Here is a 21,969-nt window from a genome sequence, read left to right as displayed (position 1 = left end):
TTTTAACCAATATTTCAAAGTGAATATTAAGATGGTAACAACAATTTGTGTATCTCAAACTGGCAATTAGGCATTGTGGTGCACACCGATAGTGCCAACTCCTTATGAGGCTGAAGCAGGAGGACTGCTTGAGCCCAGGAGTTAAGTCCAGCTTGGGCAACATAGTGAGACCCCATCTTTTAAAAACATACATACACATACATAACTGGCAAGTACTACTGGCCAAAATAAGGGCGTTTCTGATAACTGTTAGAGCACAATTCTTTATCATTCTTCCTAATGGGAGCACAATTCTTCACAGTATTTCAAATAGAAAGTAAGTGACTTCTTGCCCATAGATATAGAATCTTTTGGGGAATCACCACCTTAATCATAAACAATATAGGTCTGGAAGTAAATATCGGGATCTATTATAATAGATGCTTCAATAAAACTGAGGCATAATGGCCTCAGTCTCTCTAGAAAAAAAAAGCTGGAAAAATGCTGCATGGCCTTACTTTTAAAATATTCTCTAGTACTTCACACTAAATAATTAGCACTACATGAAATTATTTAAAATAGAAATGTTTTCAGTTTGACTGCTTATCAATTCTACTTTACCTAATTAACAAGTCATATTTATATAGTTAATTTCTGAAGTCAAAAATACAGATTTGGGAAGAAAATATAAGAGAAATATCAAAGCTATGAAGAAAATATGAGAAATCATTAAAAATCAGAAAAAGAAATGTTAAATTCAACAGAACCCTTAGAAATTATCTAGTTAATTCCCAGATTTGTACTTATTTGCACTTAAGTTTGACAAAGAACTTGAGGTAAAATTCATATTTTACAAAAGGGATAAGATTAAAACCAGAGGGATTAAGCTATACTAGAAAATGGATTAAAGTGTATTATGCAAGTGAAAGAAGCTAAATAATTTTTTATTTTACATTAATGGTAAGCATTTAAAAGATAAATAAAAGAAATGAAGTTATAAGCTAATTCCTTTTTTAATATTTTTAGTTTCATATTATAATCTTTGGCCTGATTATTCTAAGATGTAAAAAGATTTATAAAGGGCAAATAACATGTTACCTCTTTCTTTCCTCTTTCAGTGAGTGCTACTCCATACAAAAACAGTAATGTCAAATAATAACCAATATTAATCTGGTGTGCCTAAAAAGAAAAAAAAGTATGTTAATTCGTTATTTAGACTAAGCTGCTTTTCAGTACAACAAGCTTAATTAAATATCCTAAGCTTAATTAACAATTATTAAAACAAGTAAAAATTATCATAACATTATCAGTCATCTAATAATAACTATATTTTAGATATATTTGATAATTTGACCCAGGAAGAAGAAACAGGATAGTCAATAATCTCAAAATAAAACATTAAAATTTAATCAAAGGAAAGGATATGGAACAAAGATGGCCAAATAGAAGCTCCAACAATCGTCCCCAACACAGGAACACCACACTGAACAACTACCCCACAGAAAAGCCCCTTCGTAGAAAAAAAAATCAGGTGAGTGATCACATTACCTGGTTTGAACATCATATTAAGGGAAGAGGCACTGAAGAGGGTAGGAAAGACAGTCTTAAGTTGCCTACACCATCCCTTCCTCCATCCCCTGACTACAGCTATGTGGCACAGAAAGAGAATCTGCGCTTGGAGGAAGGAAAGCACGGTGACTGTGGGACTTTGCATTGGAACTCAGTGCTGCCCTGTCACATCAGAAAGCCACACTGAGCAGAACTCAGTCAGCGATCATGGAGGCAGCATTTAGACAAGTGTTAGCCATAGGCAAATCGCCCATCCCAGCAGTCAGAGCCTGAGTTCCAGCAAGCCTTGCCAGTGTGGGCCAAAGTGCTCTGGGGTCCTAAATAAAAGGCAGTCTAGGCCACAAAGACTGCAGTTCCTGGCCATGTCCTGGTGCTGTGCTGGGCTTGGAGCCAGTGGATTTGTGGTGTACGCAACCTAGTAAGATACCAGATGGGGTAGGCAAGGGAGTGCTTATGTCACCCCTCTAACTCAAGGGAAAACAACCCACATGTCTGGGAGAGACACCTTCCCTCTGCTTGAGCAGAGGAGAGAGAACAGTATAAGACGATTCTGCCTTGCCACTTGAATACTGGTTCAGCCACAGTAGAATCGTGAGGCTCTAGCTCCAAGACAATATTTCTAGACACACCCTGGGGCAGAAAAGAATCCACTGCCTTGAAGGTAAGAACCCAATCCTGGCAGGGTTCATTACCCGCTGACTAAAGAGCCCTTGGGCCCTGAATAATTAGCAGCAGTAGCAGTACACGCCATGGGCCTTGGGTGAGACTCAGAGCTATGCTGGCTTCAGGTGTGACCCAACACATTCCCAGCTGCGGTGGCTATGGTGAGAGACGCCTTTCCGCTGGAGAAAAGCAGAGGGAAAAGTAAAGGGGACTTTGTCTTGCAGCTTGGGTATCAGCTCAGCCACAGTGGGGAAGAGCACCAAGTGGGCTTCTGGGGTTCCCACTTCCAGACTTTGAGTCCTGTCTGACACTTGTGCACTTGCCTTGGGCCAGAGAGAAACGCACTGCTCAGAAAGGAGAGACTCAATATAGGTGGTAGCAAGGCAGTGGTCACCACAGGGTTTGAGCAAGAACCAGTACTGCGCTGGTTTTGGAGTCTCAGTGGTTGTGGCCACAAGAATGCTTGTGTCACCCCTCCCCCAGCTCCAGGCAGCTCAGCACAGAGAGAGTGCTGTTTGTTTGGGGTAAAGGAAGAGAAGAGAAGGAGAGTCTCTGCCTAGTAATCCAAGGAGTTCTTCCAGATCTTACCCAAGACTACCAAGATGGTACCTCTGCGAATCTGCAAGAGCCACAGGGTTACTGGGCTTAGAGTGTCCCCTAATGTAGATATGGCAGCAGTGACCAAAGACTTAGATCACAATACACAAGTCCCTTTGCATACCTGGAAAGACTTCCCAAGAAGGACAGGTACAAAACAAGGCTGTACAGCGAAGACTATAATGAATACCTAACTCTCCAATGCCTAGACATCGATGGACATCCATTAGCATAAAGACCATCCAGGAAAACATGACTCTACCAAACTAAAAAAGGCAACAGTTGCCAATACCAGAGAGACAAGCATGTGACCTTTCAGACACAGAATTCAAAACAGCTGTTTTGAGGAAGTTCAATGAAATTCAAGATAACAGAGAGAAGGAATTCAGAATCCTATCAGATAAATTTAACAAAGAGATTGAAAATAATTTTTAAAAATCAAGTAGAAATTCTGGAGCTTATAAAAGCAACTGACATGCTAAATAATTCACCACAGTCTCTCCAACCCCCTCCTACCCTTCCCAGTGTCTGGTAACCATCATTCTACTGTCTATTTTTCTTCTCCTATTTTTATGAGTTCACTTGTTTTCATTTTTAGCTCCCACAAATGAGTGAGAACATGCAAAGTTTGTCTTTCTCTATCTGGTTTATTTCACTTCACACAATGACTTCCAGTTCCATCCATGTTGTTTCAAGTGACAGGATCTCATTCTTTTAATTTTTTTTTTTTTTGTAGAGATGGGGTCTCACACAATACATTGCCCAGGCTGGTCTTAAACTCCCAGGTTCAAGTGCTCCTCCCACCTCAGTCTCTCAAAGTGCTGGGGGGCATCTTGTTCTTTTTTATGGCTGAATAGTACTCCCCTGTGTATACGTACCATATTTTTGTTATTTATTCATCTGGATGGACACTTATGTTGCTTTCAAATCTTGGCTACTGTGAACAGTGCTGCAATAAACATGAGAATGCAAATACTTCTTTGATACACTGATTTTCTTTCCTTTGGGTATATCCCAGCAGTGGGATTGCTGGATCCTATGGTAGGTCTATTTTTAGTTTTTTGAGGAACCTCCAAACTGCTTGCCATAATGGTTTTACTAATTTACATTCCCACCAACAGTGTAAGAGGGTTCTCTCTTCTCTACATCCTCACCAGCATTTATTGCCTATATTTTGTACATAACCCATTTTAACCTAAGTGGGCAATAGTGTGAGATACTATCTCTACAAAAATACCAACCCTACTTTTTCAGCATCAATTGAAATGATTATACAGTCAACAATAATTCGTTGTACATTTTAAAATAAGAAAAAGAGTATAAATGGATTGTTGTAACACAAAGGATAAATGCTTGAGGTGATGGATAGCCCATTTACCCTGATGTGATTATTACATATTGTATGCCTGCATCAAAGTATGTCACGTACCCCATAAAATGTACACCTATGTACCCACAAAAATTAAAAATAAAAATTTTAAAAAACTGGTTAAAAAAAGTATAAAAATTTGTTACATTAAACCTTTCAAAAACTCTCATTCACTCTCTCTTTTAATATGTAATATTTTAGGTATCAAGAGCACATTAAATAATAATATAATGAACACTGAAGTATCTACCATCCACCTTTAAAAATACAATGATCTGGCCAGGCGCGGTGGATCATGCCTGTAATCCCAGCACTTTGGGAGGCTGAGGCGGGCAGATTACAAGGTCAGGACATCAAGACCATCCTGGCCAACACGGTGAAACCCTGTCTCTACTAAAAATACAAAAAATTAGCCAGGTGTGGTGGTAAGTGCTGTAGTCCCAGCTACTCGGGAGGCTGAGGCAGGAGAATCACTTGAACCCAGGAGGCGAAGGCTGCAGTGAGCTGAGATCGTGCCACTGCATTCCAGCCTGGGTGACAGAGTGAGACTCCATCTCAAAACAAAAACAAAACAAAACAAGAAAACAATGATCTTTTAAATCAAAATTCTTTACTCTCCCACATGAATTCTGCAAAATAGTATGGACATAAAGCTTATCACTTCTTCATTGAAAAATCAAACCATGTGGATATTTCCTTCACAAAAAATGGTCTATGCAAAATTACTGAGATGAGATAGATTGGGGATCAGTGAATTGTAGAGGGAGAGAGGTGGGTGTGACCATAAAAGTCATAAGAGAGATTTTTGTGGTGGTGGAATAGTTCTTTTATCTTGATTGCAGTAGTAGTTACACAAATGTACACATTTGATAACATGGCACAGAACTATACAAGTCTGGGCATTAAAAAGCTAACACAGCTGGCCTGAGGCTGTTATCCTTATTAAGGCCTGCTTGCAAAGTTGATCTTTGCTGATGTCTGGGAACTTTGTTCCCTAACTGATAAAGGTGCCTTGCTACGTCTAGACTATTTGTGCAAACAATGTGATTTATGCTGAGCACCTGGGAGTTTCTTCTGGAAGTCTGGAATTTTGATACATGCCAGGCAGCAGGTACCTAGATGACCAATGCCCAATAAAAATATTGATCACTGAGTTTCCTATGGGCTTCCCTGGGCAGAAACATTGTGGATGTTGCCATATTTGCATTGCTGGAGGTGGCCGTATATGCTGTGTGGCTTCTCATTGAAGGGAGAAAATATGGAGGAACCTGTAGATGGCTTTCCTCAGACTTCACCTGTGTCTTTTCCCCATATGATCTACTATATATCCTTATCACATCACCGTAATAAATCTTAGATATTAGTATAACCATATGCTGAGTCCAGTCCTTCTAGCAAATCTCTGAATATGAGGGTGGTCTTGGAGACTCCAGACACAAAGCCCCATGAACCAACATCAATTTCCTGGTTTTTTAAAAATATGTTCTGGAGTAATGTAATTATGTAACTATTGAGGGAAACTGTGTGAGGGGTACACCAAGACCTCTCTGTCTGTTGTATTTGTGATGGTTAAGTTCACGTGTCAACTTGACTGGCCACAGGATGCCCAGATTAAATATTGTTTCTGGGTGTGTCTCTGAGGGTGTTTCCAGATGAAAACTGCCTTTGAAATGGTAGACTGGGTATAACTGGTTGCCCTCTCCAATGTAGGTGGACACCATCCAATCCATTAAGGCCTGCATAGAACAGAAAGTAGAGGAAGGAAGAATTCATCCCTTTTTGCTCCCTGCCTACTTGCTGGAGCTGGGACATCTCATCTCAACTTCTGCCTTCATCCTTGGATTTATACCTAGTTCTCTGCCTTCAGAACTGGGATGAGTTATACCACAAGCGTTCCTGGGTCTCTAGATTACAGAAGCAGATCATGGGGCTTGCTGAGCCTCTATAATCACATGAGCCAATTCCTCATAATAAATCACATATATATTCCTTATAATCATGTATATGTATATGTGTATGTAAGTATTTGTGTGTATGTTTTATATATATAAAACAGAACACACACACAGACACATAGACACATAGACACACACACACACACACACACACACACACACACAGAGCAAAAACCAGTCTGGTTTCTCTGGAGAACCCTGGACTCCTCTGCTCTTAAGCTCTATATTGACTGAAGATTATAACCCTATCTTTTGTCACATTACCCTTTTTCATCAAGATTTCCCCATACCATAAACAAGATTTTTCTAGGTACATAGAATCATAAATATCCACAGGATATAAGCTTTCTGTTTTGTTTGTTTGTTTGTTTTTTGAGATGGAGTCTCACTCTGTCACCTAGGCTGGAGAGCAGTGGTGCAATCTTGGCTCTCTGTAACTTCTGCCTTCTGGGTTCAAGCAATTCTCCTGCCTCAGCCTCCTGAGCAGATGGGATTACAGGCACATGCTATCACGCCTGGTTAATTTTTGTATTTTTAGTAGAGACGGGGTTTCACCACGTTGGTCAGGCCGGTCTCAAACTCCTGACCTCATGATCCGCCCGCCTCGGCCTCCCAAAGTGCTGGGATTACAGGCATGAGCCACCGCGCCTGGCCCATAAGCTTTCTGTTTATACTGATCTAACTGTATACTCTCACCTTGCATGCTTCTAATGATCAACAGTATTCGATGAGGAGATAACTGACTGGGATTAGAAATTTGGCTTCAAACTGATCTCAGTGGAGATAGACATGTGTGTTTGTTCTTGATGGACTAAGTGAGTCTATTAATATAAACTCCCCATAACATCTAAGTGGTTCCCACCTTAAAATCCCCATCCTTGAAGAGGCAGTAAAATGTTGTAGTTCAGACCACAGAATCTAGAGCCAAGGACTGCATCCTGACTCCACTACTTACTACCTGGTCAAGTTAGCAAGTTATTTAACCTCTGTGCCCTAAGATGGGGTAGTCACGAACAGTAAAAGGGCTAATTTTTACAAAGCGCTTAGAACAGTGGCTGTCGTATAGCAAACACTAAATAAATGTGAGCGATTATTTTGTAATTAAAAGAAAACAGCTTCATGAATAACACAACAGAGACTGGCTAATATAATTCTGAATAAAACATTTCTAAGAACAAGGTAAGATACAGAATTGTGGTAATGCTATAATTAGAGGAGGAAAATATCTGGAATTTATAGATGCAAATTGTACATTTTTAACCTAAAGCCCCTGTCCTTTTCTCCTACCTTCTCCCCATTAGCAAAGATTATTCCAAGAACTAGAACAAAATTAATATAGAGATGCCATTGGCAACTGCACCCCCATAATACATAATCCACTCTTGCCTCCTACAAGGTTGTCTTATCCCTTTTTGGTGGCCTTGAAGGACAGATAATTTAGATACAGCAATGGACTGCTTTGATCATGACAATGCCACTTCTGCTCACAAGTACTACCAAGAGCTACGAAGGAGAAACTCTTCCATTTCCTAGTCTAAGACTCATCTTTGAAGTAATGTCTAAGTAAAGAAGGCTAAGCAATGGGTACCTGTTAAGGATGATTTCACATTGATTTGTTTCACTGACTGGCAATCTGGTCAGTGGGAGAAACAGCAGGTCTGCCATATCCCCAAAGTTCAGGATTACAAAATGCAAACCCCCCATTTTCTTTGTTTCCTCATTGGAGCCCAACTAGAATCTCCTTCTGAATGGTGTAACTCACCCTGTAAGAACCCTAATCTCGAGTCCTAAATAAGAATTATTTTTCCATCTCTTTGTACATCATTATAATATGGGAGTTAATGTCTTAGGCTCCTTTTTTTGGTGTCTGGGTAGTCCTGTTTTGAAGATAACCCTATTTATTTCTAAAGTATCATTTGATCTCAAACACATAAATACATTTTGTTAATTTTACCTCTAACAGAAATTCCAACTATTACAAATACAGAAATCTCAGAAGAAAGAGAAACTGATTAATTATGGTTAAAAAAGACAGAATTTTTTTTCTTTTTAAATTGATAAATAAAAATTGTATATATTTATCATACACATGACATTATAAAATATGTACACATTGTGAAATGACTAACTCAAGTTAATTAACATATGTATAACGTCACAAATTTACCATTTGTGTGGTGAAAATACTTAAAATCTACTCTAAGCAATTTTCAGGATTATAATACATTATAGTTATTAACTATAGTCACTATGTTGTACAACAGATCTCTTGAACTTATTCTTCACATCTAACTGAAATTTTGTATCTTTTGACCAACATCTCTTCAATCTGTACTTCTGACCCCTTACTCCTAGCCACCATTGTACCATCTGCTTCTGTGAGTTCAACGCCTAGATTCCACATTCAAATGACATCATGCAGTATTTGTCCTTCTATACTTGGCTTGTTTTTTTAACTTTATGATTCTCCATTTCTAATTGGGAAAGCCCATTTCTATTAGTTCAAGTTTCTCTTAAGATGAACAACTTTGTGGTAGGGAAGGAGACTAGAATAGGCTTATTACAGAACCAGTCACATAAGAAAGTACATATAAGTTATCCAAAAGTCATATAAGAAAGTACAAGACACAGGAAGGAATCAATTTATACATACCCTTTTCTAGAGGTAAAAGAGAAAATTAAAAATTGGCCCACACCTTAAAATAAGCATGCATTGGCTGTTTTCTCACTGAGAAACGTTGATCAAGTCCATTATATCAAATTTTCAAAAAGAAAACACTTACAGTATAATTGGCAGCTTGAATTTTCCTAAGTGCTGCTTCTAGTTGCATAATCAAGAAACGTAAAGTCAAAGCAGGAACAATTTCCTCACCATTCTGGCTGTTAGCTGCAACTTCTCTCTGTGGAAAATTATTCAGTTAAAAATGTCTATAAGTCTGAACAAACATCTACATATGTTTACATGATACAAATAATTCATGCTCATTGGAGAAAATTTTAAAAATAGAGATGAAGATGGTTTAAAAAAAAAAAAAGAAATCCATACCAACCAGATACAATGTTCTCATGTTTGTTTTTAAGTAGTCTGATGAATGTCATTTGTAACTATTTCCTTAAAACAATTTTAAATTTTATTTATGTATTTATGTATTTATTTATTTATTTTTGAGACGGAGTCTCGCTCTGTCGCCCAGGCTGGAGTGCACTGGCACAATCTCAGCTCACTGCAAACTCTGCCTCCCGCATTCACACCATTCTCCTCCCTCAGCCTCCTGAGGAGCTGGCACTACGGGCGGCCACCACCACGACCGGCTAATTTTTTGTATTTTTAGTAGAGACGAGGTTTCACCATGTTAGCCAGGATGGTCTTGGTCTCCTGACCTCGTGATCTGCCTGCCTCGGCCTCCCAAAGCGCTGGGATTACAGGCGTGAGCCACTGCGCCCAGCCTCTTTAAAACATTTTTTTAAAAAGGTATTCCTATACCTGCCAAGGGGTTGGCAACATTCACACCTACTTCAGAGGAAAGGGGTAATCCCACTTCACTCTCATACCTTCTATTGTGTGACATAGCTAAAATCTTCCAGCCCTGAACCTGTGGTAAACAGGAATGCTGGCATTAATACCAATACAAGGGTAAACCATTTTATGCTACAATCTGATTGCAACTGAGCTAATGCAAGCTTTATTATGTACTATAGTTTATTTACATGGTTGAAATGGAAGGCAGGACTATGTCTTTGTGTCCATTCCCCAATGTTTTCTACCCACAAGTGCTTGGTTTAAATTATGTAATCTGTTTAATAATGTATAATCTGCAAGGAAAATTTAATCTACACTTCCATAACTTGGTTTCCATATATAATATTTTCCTGTTTTTTTTCCTAGCTGACTAGATACTTTATTTCAGTCTCCCTAACAATCAATTTAATGCGCCTCTTCTCTATCAATACATGTTTTCTAGGTAAAGTAACCCTCTATCACAATTTTAAATAGTGTCTACACCCTGACAGTTTCCAAATTTACATTTCTAGCCAAGAATTTCACCTACATTCCAAGCTCAAACAACATCTCTTGAATTTGAATAGAAATATAAAACATAATACTGAAGTTCCACCTCTGTCAAACAGCCTAGGTGGTTTCAGATCAGTCTCCCCAATGAAAATAACTAAAACACCCAGACAGCATATAAAAACTAATTATCTGAAAGCAATGGAAAACTACTAGGACAATGAAAATAAAAACCTCTGAAAGGCAATCTCTGGAGACCTGACTTTTAAGCTACTTTTCTCATTAAAGTAACTGCCATATTCAGTTGTGGCACAGCCTTTAGCAGATTTGCAAGGTTTGGTGGAATATTGGAGCACATGGTCTATAAGGAGGAGCAGCCCCAGTAAACAGCCCATTCTTTTGATTGAGGCCCTGTTTTGGTTCCAACGGAAGCAGACCGTAATTCAAGGATTTCAATGGAAATAGTTTATTTGGGAGGTACCGAGACAATGGTAGGAAAGTAGAGAAGTAATAAAGTGAAGAAAAGTAGGTTTTAATTAAAAGATGTGTTATTATGCTAGTTACCCATGGTGGGCCACTGCAGTTATTACAACTAGGAAATTTCAGAAAACTCAAAAATAAAAACCTCAGTATTAACCAACTCAAGGGAAGATGCAACTGGGATATTTATATAATAACTCCCAAGACCTACTGATTGAGTGCTTTCTGTCGTGATGGGGGAATATTAATTCCTTGGGTCTTCTAAACAGGAGAAGTAGCTTTCTCCTGTTCTAGAAAAAAAGGCCCTGAGGCATACAGATATAGATATGGAAAACTAGAACTGTCCAGAGCATACTAAAAATATAGGTAGGGTCCAATTGGTATGGGAAGGGCACTGACAGAATCTGCTACAAAAGATAGAGAAACTGACCCTTCCTCAAAGAACTAAGTAAAGGTTGGAATCATCTCTATCCCAGGTTGAATTAAATAATTTACTAGAAAAGTAAAAATAAGAATTACTAGAAAAAAATTTGTCCAGTTTTCCCAGTTCTTCACAGAGGAAGGTTGCTATGAGACAAACCAGGTAGCTACTCCAAGTAGTAGAATTATCTCTATTATCTTCAATGACTACAGTATTTGTATTTATGTTTTCATGTTCATTCATGATTTTGGATATTTTTGCTTTCTTTTTTGGACATACTTATTATGCCTTTGTCAATTTTATTGGTCTTTCCATAAAAGCAAGTTTGGGATTTATTGATCCTTTCTATTTTATGCTTTAAATAGATTTCATTCGTTCTAACTATCCTTATTACTTCCTTTTCAAGTGCTTTTAATTTGCTGTTCTTCCATTAACTTCTTGAATGTCATGCTTAGGTAACTGATATTCAATCTTGCTTTTTCTAATATTTACATCTCAAGCTACAAATTCTCCTTGAAGCTCAGCTTTATCTAATAACACAGGATTTGATATATATTTTTATTCAGTTCAAAAATGTATTTAACTTCTATTGTGATTTCTTCTTTGACCAATTGGTTACCTAGATTAGAGGTATATATCTTACCTTATGAATATCCAGTTTTCTAGATTATCTCTTTTATTGATTTCTAGAATAACTGAACAGTAGTTAGAGAACATACTCTGTATGTTTTGATACTTTGAAATCTGATGGGGCTTGCTTTGTGACCTAGTATACGGTCAATTTTTGTAAATGTTCTGTGTGCACTTAAAAAGAATGCATACTCTGCCACTATCTGGTGCAATGTTTATACATGTATGTCTCAATTAGAGCAAGTCTGCTATAGGTCTACTAATTTTGTGTCCATGTTATATCAGTTATTAAGAGAAGTACGTTAAAATATCCCACTGAGACTGACTTGTCTTTTTCCTTTAGTATTGTCTATTTTTATCATCTTATCATTCATAAAGGTTCTGTACATATTTGATCCTACTTCTGGAACTTATCTTCTATTTTCTAGGTATGTCTGAGGTATAAAGAACAAGTAACACAATCTTTTAGTTATTAGAGCTTCATAATAACTTTTAATGTTTTAAATGGGCAAATTCTCAGCCCTGTTCCTTTACACTTTTCTTAATTTTCTTGGCTATTTTTCCTCTTATTTCTCATGTGAACTTTAGACTTAGCATTTAGTGACACTAACCAAAAAAATCCTATTATTTTAGTGGAATCCTGCAATATTTATGGATTTTAATTTATAGAAAATTGACAGCTTTAACATACTGTGTCTTCCTACATGTACTATTCCATTCAGGTCCTCATTTCTTACCCTTAATAGAGTTTTAGAGATTGTTTTAGAGTTTTACTTATTGTTTTAATATGGAGTATTGATTTCTAAATTTAATGTGAGTACAATCAGTGCTTGAGTACTTACTAAAATGCAAATTCGAAGATCTATCTCCAGAGATTTTGATTCTTTAGGACTGGTACAGGGGTCAGATATTCTCATGTAAGTGGTTTAGAACAAGCTTAAAGAAATACTAGTTTATCTTGTACATTTCTTAAGTATTTTACTTTTGTTATCATTATAAATAAGTACAGTTCGCCCTCCATATCCACAGGTTTTGCTTCCATGCATTCAACCCACCATGGACTGAAAATATTTGATAAATAAATAGCAAGAATACAATAATTTAAAAAAATTGAAAAGACAATACAGTATAACAACTATTTACATAGCATTTACACTGTATTAGGTATGCAATACCTAGATGTAATCTAGAGATGATGTAACGTATACGGGAGAATGTGTACAGGCTGTATGCAAATACTATGTCATTTTATATAAGAGACTTGGGCATCCTTGGATTTTTGTACTGGGGGTGTCCTGGAACTAACCTCCCACAGATACCAAAAGATGACTGTACTATTCTTCTATTTTTACCTTCTAGTTGCTATTTTTTGCATATCTGAAGGCTACTGATTTCCATCTTACTGTTTGCAAGTGATTTCCAAAAGATAAGAGGGAAATGGTGACATTATTCTATCAATTTCTAGCCAGAATTCACTTATACTATGGTAAATTATCTCGGTTAAGATTATAATTGTGCAAAAAGTCTTATGAATAGCTTCAGTTTGTTTGAATTTTTAATCATAATAGTATTAATGTGTTTCATAGAAATAACCATATATTCCTTCATAGAAAGACAAATGTAGCCTTCTCAAGACAACTACGGTGCTTTATTCTTCTCTTCCCTAGTTAACTGCCACAAAGAAAAGAGTATATAATTTTCTTTAACTTCAGAAAACTCCATTAATTTAAGAAATGGTATCCTTCTTATATTGAAAGTTACCACAAATTATACAGAAAAAAGACTTTCAAGATGGAAATCTATAATATAGCTTCCAGAATATTTATTATACAAATAATTCCAAAACTTTCCATATGATTTTTTAAAAATGCATTGTTTACAAATGTGTTAACTTTTTTTTTTTTTTTTTGAGACAGAGTCTTGCTCTGTCTCTCAGGCAGGAGTGCAATGGCATGATCTCGGCTCACTGTACCTCCACTTCCTGAGTTCAAGCGATTCTCCTGCTTCAGACTCCCAAGTAGCTGGGACCACATGCATGTGCCACCATGCCCGGCTGATTTTTGCATTTTTAGTAGAGAACAAGTTTCACCATGTTGGCCAGGCTGGTCTCAAACTCCTGACCTCAGTGATCCACCCACCTCGGTCTCCCAAAGTGCTGGGATTAGAGACGTGAGCCACTGTGTCTGGCCAAATGTGTTAACATTTTATGAGTTAGGAGACCAAAAGCAGTCCTCTGTCCCAGAGTGGCATGTTACAGGTTAATAGTAGGACTGGAATAAACACCAGACCTTGTAGTCAACAGTTTCCAAGCTACCAACCCACATTCCTACCATTATTTTTAAAAGGCTAGCACCAAATGACTCTATTTGTTCAATTTTTTTAAAGTCTATAGTCAAGGTTGACAACAAAGTCCTTTACAAGAAGTAAGATAGAGATTTTTTTCAAGACCTTGGCTACACTGTGGTTTAAAAATAATTTCAATTAAAAAAGTCATATACAGACAGCTGCACTTCTGTCCCAAATAACAACTTACGATGTTACCTGCATAGTTTGGAAGGAAAAATCTTCTTGTAAGAACTTCTTAATTTGAGGAACCACACCTTTTGGTAGAGTATTAACTGCATTTAATAACTTCTTCACTTCTAATAGTAGGTTAACAGGAACAAGATCAGTAGCTATGTCCTTTTCTTGTTTGTCCTAGAAGACATTATTGATTAAAATTTACACAATTATGCATATTCTCATTCACTCTAATTCTAAAATCAGCCAAAGCATTAAAAAAGGAACAAAGCTCATTTTCCCTTGTTCTCCTAGCTTCTATGACAGAACTACAAAAACATCTAAGGAAGAATAATATATGTTCTTTGTTTCCTAGGAACTTAAAATATTACATATATTATTCTCTGTAACATGAAAATATATCTAAATGTGCTTTTTACATTATATGACTGATACTTCACACACAGCAATTTGAAAATGAATAGCTGTAACGGTTTAAACTGTAAACAAAGTAGTAAAGTAGAATGACTCAACATCTCAATTTAGTCAGAGCTGTGTAAATAGTAATAATCTTCAGGAATTTATTCTTACAGAATAAGGCATTAGTAATTGTTAATTGATAACTACACAATCAAGTGCTGCTGGAATATTTATTAACATTAGTTGTGAAGAACTAGTGGACAACAGAGATGGATAAATGGCCTAGAACAGATGGATGATGGCCTTCCTTCAAACCTTAACAAGAAACCAGAGTTCTTACACTCTGTGGAAACTCTAGGAATATAAATCATATTGCTGTTGATCTCCGAAAATAAGAACTTCTTATTGCAGACACCCCATAGAGCTTGAGATGCTGAAAATGCCCTTGTATGGGCTAACTCACTTTCAGTTCTCTAACAGACCTGGAGCCACACAGGAAAGTAACTAGAAACCAATAAAGTCCACTGCAGGACTACTGCCTAATCTCAATGATGGTGTTTTGCCTTTCTTTTCCCTAGTTAATTGCCACAAGGAAAAGAGTTTGCAGAGATTATCCAGTAACTTAGAGGAGAAAATATATAAACATAAAATAACCATGGTATTCGGTATTCACCTGTATGAGGTTATTGTTGTAAAAAATGGGTTTGAGTGCTAAATTAAGATTCCTCCATCCCTATCTATATTCAATATATATATTTTAGATTTCATAGCATTTCTTAAGATTATGTATGTAGAAAAATGTTGACAGTTTACTAACTCTCTATGAAGGATATCCACTGTACTACTATTCATTTTATTATTCTTGCAACTTTTCTACAGGTTTGAAATTTTTCAAAAAGTTAAAAAAAAATTCTACCAAGTAACTAGAAAAACCCCTTATAAAGAATGACCAATGTCAGTCGTGCATATAATTCCAACTAAAGGTCAATTCTAGTCAAAAGTACCTGTAGAATCATCTGATACTAATTAACAAATTTATACAAAGGTAAGATTACAGTATGAATAAAAATTTTTCAACAGGAAATATTATAAGTGTCATGCCTACAGGGTCTTGCTTTGTCACCTAGGCTGGAGTACAGTGGTACGAACACAGCTCACTGCAGCCTTGACCTCCGAAGCACAAGTGATCCTCCCACCTTAGCCCCTCAAGTAGCTGGAAATACAGGCATGCACCATCATACCTGGCTAACTTTGGTATCTTTAGCAGAGACAATGTTTTGCCATATTATTAAGGCTGGTCTCAAACTCTTGAGCTTATGCAATAAATCCGCCCACATTAGCCTCCCAAAGTGCTGGGATTACAGGCATGAGCCACCATGCGTGGTCCACATTTTTAATTTAAGTTAGTGGTCAAAATATTTGATGCTTAATCCATCTTGGCAAAATTGATTAAATATCTCAACAAAATTCAGGTCAAAGTGTCCACCTTGCTTGCTTTTTGTATTCCTGATTCTGTATCTAGAAATGTCTTTTCTGGATCTAGTCCCGATTCTTGCCTTTGCTCAACTGTACAACCCTACATACACGTGCATATAGCGTACTTCCTCTGCAGCATTTTTTACAGTGATAACCTCATGCAGGTGAATACCATGGTTATTTTATGTTTATATATTTTCCTCTCCTAAGTTGCAGGATAACCTCTGCAAACTTTCCTACCCACGTTCCCACAAACATGTTCCTACCCAAGTCTCATGTTGAATTGTAATTCTTAGCAGTAGAGGAGGGACCTGGTAGGAGATGACTGGATCATGGGGGTGGTTTCTAATAGTTTAGCATCATCTCCCTGGTGCTGTCGCATGATAGAGTTCCCACAATATATGGTTGTTTAAAAGTGTGTGGCACCTTCCCCTTTGGTCTCTTTCTCTCCTGCCGCCATGTGAAGGCATGCTTGCTTCCCCTTTGCCTTCTCCCATGACTGTAAGTTTCTTGAGGACTACCCAGCCATGCTACCTCCTGTCCAGCCTAACAAACTGTGATTCAATTAAACTCCTTTTCTTCATAAATTACCCAGTCTCAGGTAGTTCTTTATAGCAGTATGAGAACAGACTAATACACTCATTAACAAGTGGACATCAATCATTATATAAAACTATGTAGACGGTAAAATTATACTAACGAGAACCTAACAAACAAATATCTCTTCACCAGTCTTTCACAAAATATATGAACATATGATGTTCATACAACTAGTTTTAACTACCATAAAAGCATATCACTGGTAATAAAAGCCTTTTATGTATAATTCAGAATTATTCTCTTTCATTTAGACCTAGAAGTTCTAACCATAAACATAATAAAAATAAAGAATAAACTTAACTTCAGAAATGACTCAAACTTCTTACCAAATGAAATTCTGTATGTGTGTATGTGTGTTTTCTTTATATGTGTATAGGTTTTGTTTTGCTTTAATTTTCCCTTCAAAAAACAAATGAGGGATTTCTTAAAATTGATTGTTGGGCTATTTCTGGATGATTCCATTCAATTTTTTAATTAACTTTTAGTTATGGTGAGGAATGGTATTTAGAATGACAACCTTGAGATAAGTATCAATCATCAAAGCAAGATTTAACTGTGACCATTTTACTTATGAAGGTAGGAAAGTAGACTTACTCAAAAAATTTTAACATGTAATTAAAGTGACTAGATGTATCACTGCATTTGTATATATAATTAGTTATTATCAATTAACTAAAACTTAATGAAAATTAAACTTTCTCTTACCAGTTGACCAGATGATTTTTCTTGCTTATTCTCAGTTTCTTCCTTCCTCTGATCCTCCACAGCAGGATGCCTATTTTAAATGAAAATAAGGTATATTAAGAGCATCTTCTCACAAAGAACACAAATTGTAGTAGTAAAGAATCTTAAAAATTGAATTATTGTCTGAAAGTGTAACAAAAGTGCATCAAAGACTGGTAATGGTGGTAGGTGCCATATCTCTTTAGAGACTCAAGTTAAAGAAGACAAATTGGCCATGCCCTTACTGGATGGTGGTAGAGAAAACAACAAGCCTATTATGAAAAACACTGCATCCTTAATAGATATGCAGTAGACCAAAATAATGGGAAAAAAAACCTTATAGCACTGTTCCAAGGTAAAGGAAAAAAAGGCCTTAAAAAGGTTGATGTTTTGTGTGTTTATGAAGATATTACAGGTTAGGGAGAGATCTATCTTAAATAGATAATTTTATTTTTTGTTTAGGGTTCCTAAACTTACAATTGTCCAGTTTTCCAAAATATTTTTAACTGAAGAAAAGTATCATATTTAGAAACTATTAACTATTTGGGTAATAAGGGATCACTTGACAGGTTTTGCTTTTAACCTTAGCTCAAAATGTGAACATACTGCAGTATTATATACTGAACTGAAAATCTTATTTGTAGTATTGCTTTTGCCTGCATACAGAACCATTGTATAGGAACCATAATAAAGGAACCATAATATAGGGTCATATATGATTTATTCTATGTTAATTCTGAACACCAGCAGAGAGAACACTGAGAAATTTATATTGACTGATTTATTCAGAACTGTACTTTATATTCTCTTATTTGACTTTACATTTATGTATTCATTTGACAGACAACCATTTATCATCTACTATATGCTAATTGATTTTGTTGGGGGTAAACTGGGATGGATAAATAAAATGGTATTATCCGTTTTCAAACTTCTAGTGAAAGTTTCTACAAAAGGAGATACACACATGCAAACATTTCACAATATGATTCTCAGTGCTCTTTAAGGTGCCATGGTAAAAAGAAACCTATTAACTGTCTTTTCCTCCAAGTCCCACTTGCCCTACAAAAAATAAAGCAAAACACAAGTTATATCTTTGTGTTATCAAGGAATGAAAAATACTGCAGCAGTATTCTGAAGTCTTTCAAGGTTTGAGAAAGAGTATAAAATGTTCTAAAGTGTATACTCTACCAGCAAACTCCATTTCATGATCATTCCCTCCTTAACCCAATACTTCCCAATCCCACAGCATATTAATATTCCACAGCATATTAAAATCAACTGTGAAGCTTCTGAAACATCCAGATGCCCAAAACCTACTTCATGTCTTCTAAATCAAAAGTGTCATGTGGGCTGCTATATTCTCTATGGGCTCCATTACAAATTTTGATGTGTAACTCCAACTTACCCTCACCTCCTCCTCTGTACAAATAAAGCTAAAACCTCTTAGCAACATAGTCAAAATACACCCCAAGAATTTTTCTTAAGTACTTTTTCTTGCTATTTCCTCACCTCAGCCAAATGACCTTTTGTCCTCCCTTGCTTGTAAACCCATCACAATGCTTCTCATTTTTTAAAGATCAGTTCAAATGTTACTTTGTGCAAACTCAATCACTAGTCAATAATTATTTTTTCTTCCTATAGACAGCCACAGAATCTCTAATAGTTATATAATTTGCCTAAAGATATAATTACTTTTTATATATCTTGCCACTATATTATAAGCTATCTCTAGGTACACAAATATTGCCTTAGTCTTTATTCCCTAAGCACCAAGGAATCAGTAAATGCTTTTGTAAAATAAATTAATAGGTCACACTGCTTATTATATGAGATAGTTCAAGCCTGGAGGGAGATCTCCAATATGACCTTGTTTAGTATTATATGAAGTAGAGGTGGGCTGAACTTGTCCCGCTTGGAGAAAAGAGAACGTCATTATGGACTTGGCCCACTGAATAATTCAGTAGGGTCTTCTGCATCACGCTTAAATTACTCTTTAGAAAATGGGGATAATAAAAGCACTCACTTCATAGAGTCGTTATGAGGTTTATGAGTAAAACATAATGTAAAAGCATTAAAAACAATGCTGACATAGTAAGTCTATGTAAGCACTTGTTAAATGATACAACATTTTTGTGAGAATGACTGAACAGTAAGGTATGGCATATTTTTCAATTCTTAGCTCTTCAGTGAGAATGTAATCCCTAGTGAACTTTTGTAAAATTAGATTTCACCCAGTCTACATCACCCACTAACCAAACTTGCTGAAATGCCTTGAAGCATAAGGGTTTCCCATTCATACTAGCTCCCCAAGGTTACGTGGAAAAAACAAACATTATGTCTTTTGGAATACAACAAATGCAGCTGGTTTCTGTCAACCTATCCTTTACCTCTGGGGTCCCCAGCCCCTAGGCCACAGACAAGTACAGGTAGGTATATGGTCTGTTAAGAACGGCTGCACAGCAAGGAGGAAGTGAGCAATGGGTAAGCATTACCACCTGAGCTCCACCTTCTGTCAGATCAGCAGCAGCGTTAGATTCTCAAAGGAATGCAAACTCTATTGTGAACTGCCCATGTGAAGGATCTAAGCTGCCCACTCCTTACGAGAATCTAATGCCTGATGATCTGAAGTGGAACAGTTTCATCCCAAAACCATTCCCCGCACCCCCACCATCCGTGGAAAAACTGTTTTCCACGAAACCAGTCCCTGGTGCCAACACCGTTGGGGACTGTTGCCTTACCTCACAAAAAATTCGTCTGGTAGAGAATCCATGCTGCACAAGGTTTCTTCACAAAAATCTTATTCCACTGCTTGCAAACTGACTTTAAATACTGCCCTTTAATGCTGTAAGGAAAATAATATTTTTATGACGGTAGGAAAGTGACACTCTTTCTGCACACTATGAAAACAGAACACGATCATTTGAAAAAAATCTGAAACTGCTATAAAAGAAAATGAATCATAGTTTCGCCACCCAAACACAATCACTACCCATCCTTTAATATGCTTATTTTCTACCAAGCATAGGTATATTTTACCAATTTGTAATCATATTAAATAAAAGATGTTCTACTCCACCTTTTTCACCACTGAAAGTTATATCAAAAGAATCTTTCATGTTGTTTTATCCTCCTAGTAAACATTTTTAATGGCTATACAATAGCTGGTTGATTGGGATTTCCTTGGCCATTTCCTTATAGTTGGTCATTTAATTTCCCATTTTTTCTATTATAAATAGTTCCATGATAAACTCCATTATCCATAAAGCTTTTCCCATATTTATTTCTTTACAATACATTCTCAAAAGTAAAATTAATAGATCAAAAGACACAAACATTTCATTGTTCAATGGCTTCCCAAAAGATTTATACTAATTTATTTCCCATAGAGGTAAATATGAGTTACTGCTTAACACAATCTTGACAGCGCTGTTTTGTTTTCTTTTAGTCTACAAATAACATGTAGCTACTTTCTCCCCAAGTCATGATTCTACATCTCCATAAAACAGGAGACACAGGATGTAAAGAACACTTGCACAATCTCGGGTTCCAACATCAATGGATGTTGTGGATATTTCCTGAAAGAAAAATAACACTGAGGCAATACAAATGAAAACAAAGAGACTAGAGTATCATAAGTATATATATTTATTTACATAGCTATCTATTCCAAGAACAACTCTTCTAAAACTAGTCCCATTTAATCTTCTTACTGAAAGTTCAAGCCTCTAAACTACAGTGCTTTGTGCTAGGCTGGCTTCCTTTTCTGATCCTACCCTAAGCCCAGAAAGTGTTAAATCATATGTAAAACTATTGTTATATGCTCTGGGGCAAAAAGAGAAATAGAAGAAATAGAAAAGAAAGTGGCAGCAATTGCATAAATAAAACGGACGTAGGCTGCCTTGCTGCCAAGCACAAGACTGTATGAAGTTTCTCATTTGTTGTTTCTGACCTGCTTATTTATCTCAGTAATTGGATAGCCATTTCTGTAACAGCATATTTAATACAATTCCACGATTTAGATTGGTACAGCCTTTCTAGCTAGGCCCAATACTAAAAGGTAATTCAGCACAGGGTAATTCCCATATCAATAAAATATATTCCACAAGGTCAACTATAAATAACCTATTAAGAATTCAGATTGTGTTTACTCAAATAAACACTATTTTAATGATATCCTGCCCCTCCCCCCCCACACACAAAAAAAATTTACCACAGACATGAAGAAGTAACTGCAGAACCTGAACCCATCTAATAAACCCTGAGGTCTGTGTATCTTTTCAGTAAGCTTAGATAAGGGAAGGGGCAACTCAGCCTGGTATAAGGGCTAAAATAAGTCCTATAGAGATCATCTGCAAAACAAGTATTCCTAATTATGATACCACATACCAATATTCTACATTTGACTCACACCAACTCTAAGTAACACAGGAAGTCTTAAGAGACAAGAATAGGCCGGGCGCGGTGGCTCAAGCCTGTAATCCCAGCACTTTTGGGAGGCCGAGACGGGCGGATCACGAGGCCAGGAGATCGAGACCATCCTGGCTAACACGATGAAACCCCGTCTCTACTAAAAAAA

The 21,969-nt window shown here is 36.7% G+C and overlaps 1 protein-coding gene across 2 annotated transcripts in view; it reads right to left on the bottom strand.

Annotated features, from left to right (window-relative positions):
* The window catches only part of DZIP3 (DAZ interacting zinc finger protein 3), a 99,083-nt gene that overhangs the window by 61,124 nt on the left and 15,990 nt on the right, over positions 1–21,969 (bottom strand). For both annotated transcript variants that reach the window (XM_011995433.1, XM_011995440.1), the window contains 5 exons: positions 20,132–20,235; positions 17,373–17,442; positions 14,214–14,369; positions 8,916–9,032; positions 1,078–1,158 (listed from right to left, as the gene is read on the bottom strand). In XM_011995433.1, coding sequence (XP_011850823.1) covers positions 1,078–1,158; positions 8,916–9,032; positions 14,214–14,369; positions 17,373–17,442; positions 20,132–20,163 — 456 coding nt within the window. In that variant the 5' untranslated portion in view covers positions 20,164–20,235. The remainder of the gene's footprint in view (positions 1–1,077; positions 1,159–8,915; positions 9,033–14,213; positions 14,370–17,372; positions 17,443–20,131; positions 20,236–21,969) is intronic.

The sequence above is a fragment of the Mandrillus leucophaeus genome, unplaced genomic scaffold (assembly GCF_000951045.1).
Source record: "Mandrillus leucophaeus isolate KB7577 unplaced genomic scaffold, Mleu.le_1.0 Scaffold113, whole genome shotgun sequence".
NCBI lineage: Eukaryota > Metazoa > Chordata > Mammalia > Primates > Cercopithecidae > Mandrillus > Mandrillus leucophaeus.
Note: the sequence above shows the minus strand (reverse complement) of the source record. Positions and strands in the feature narration are given on the sequence as shown.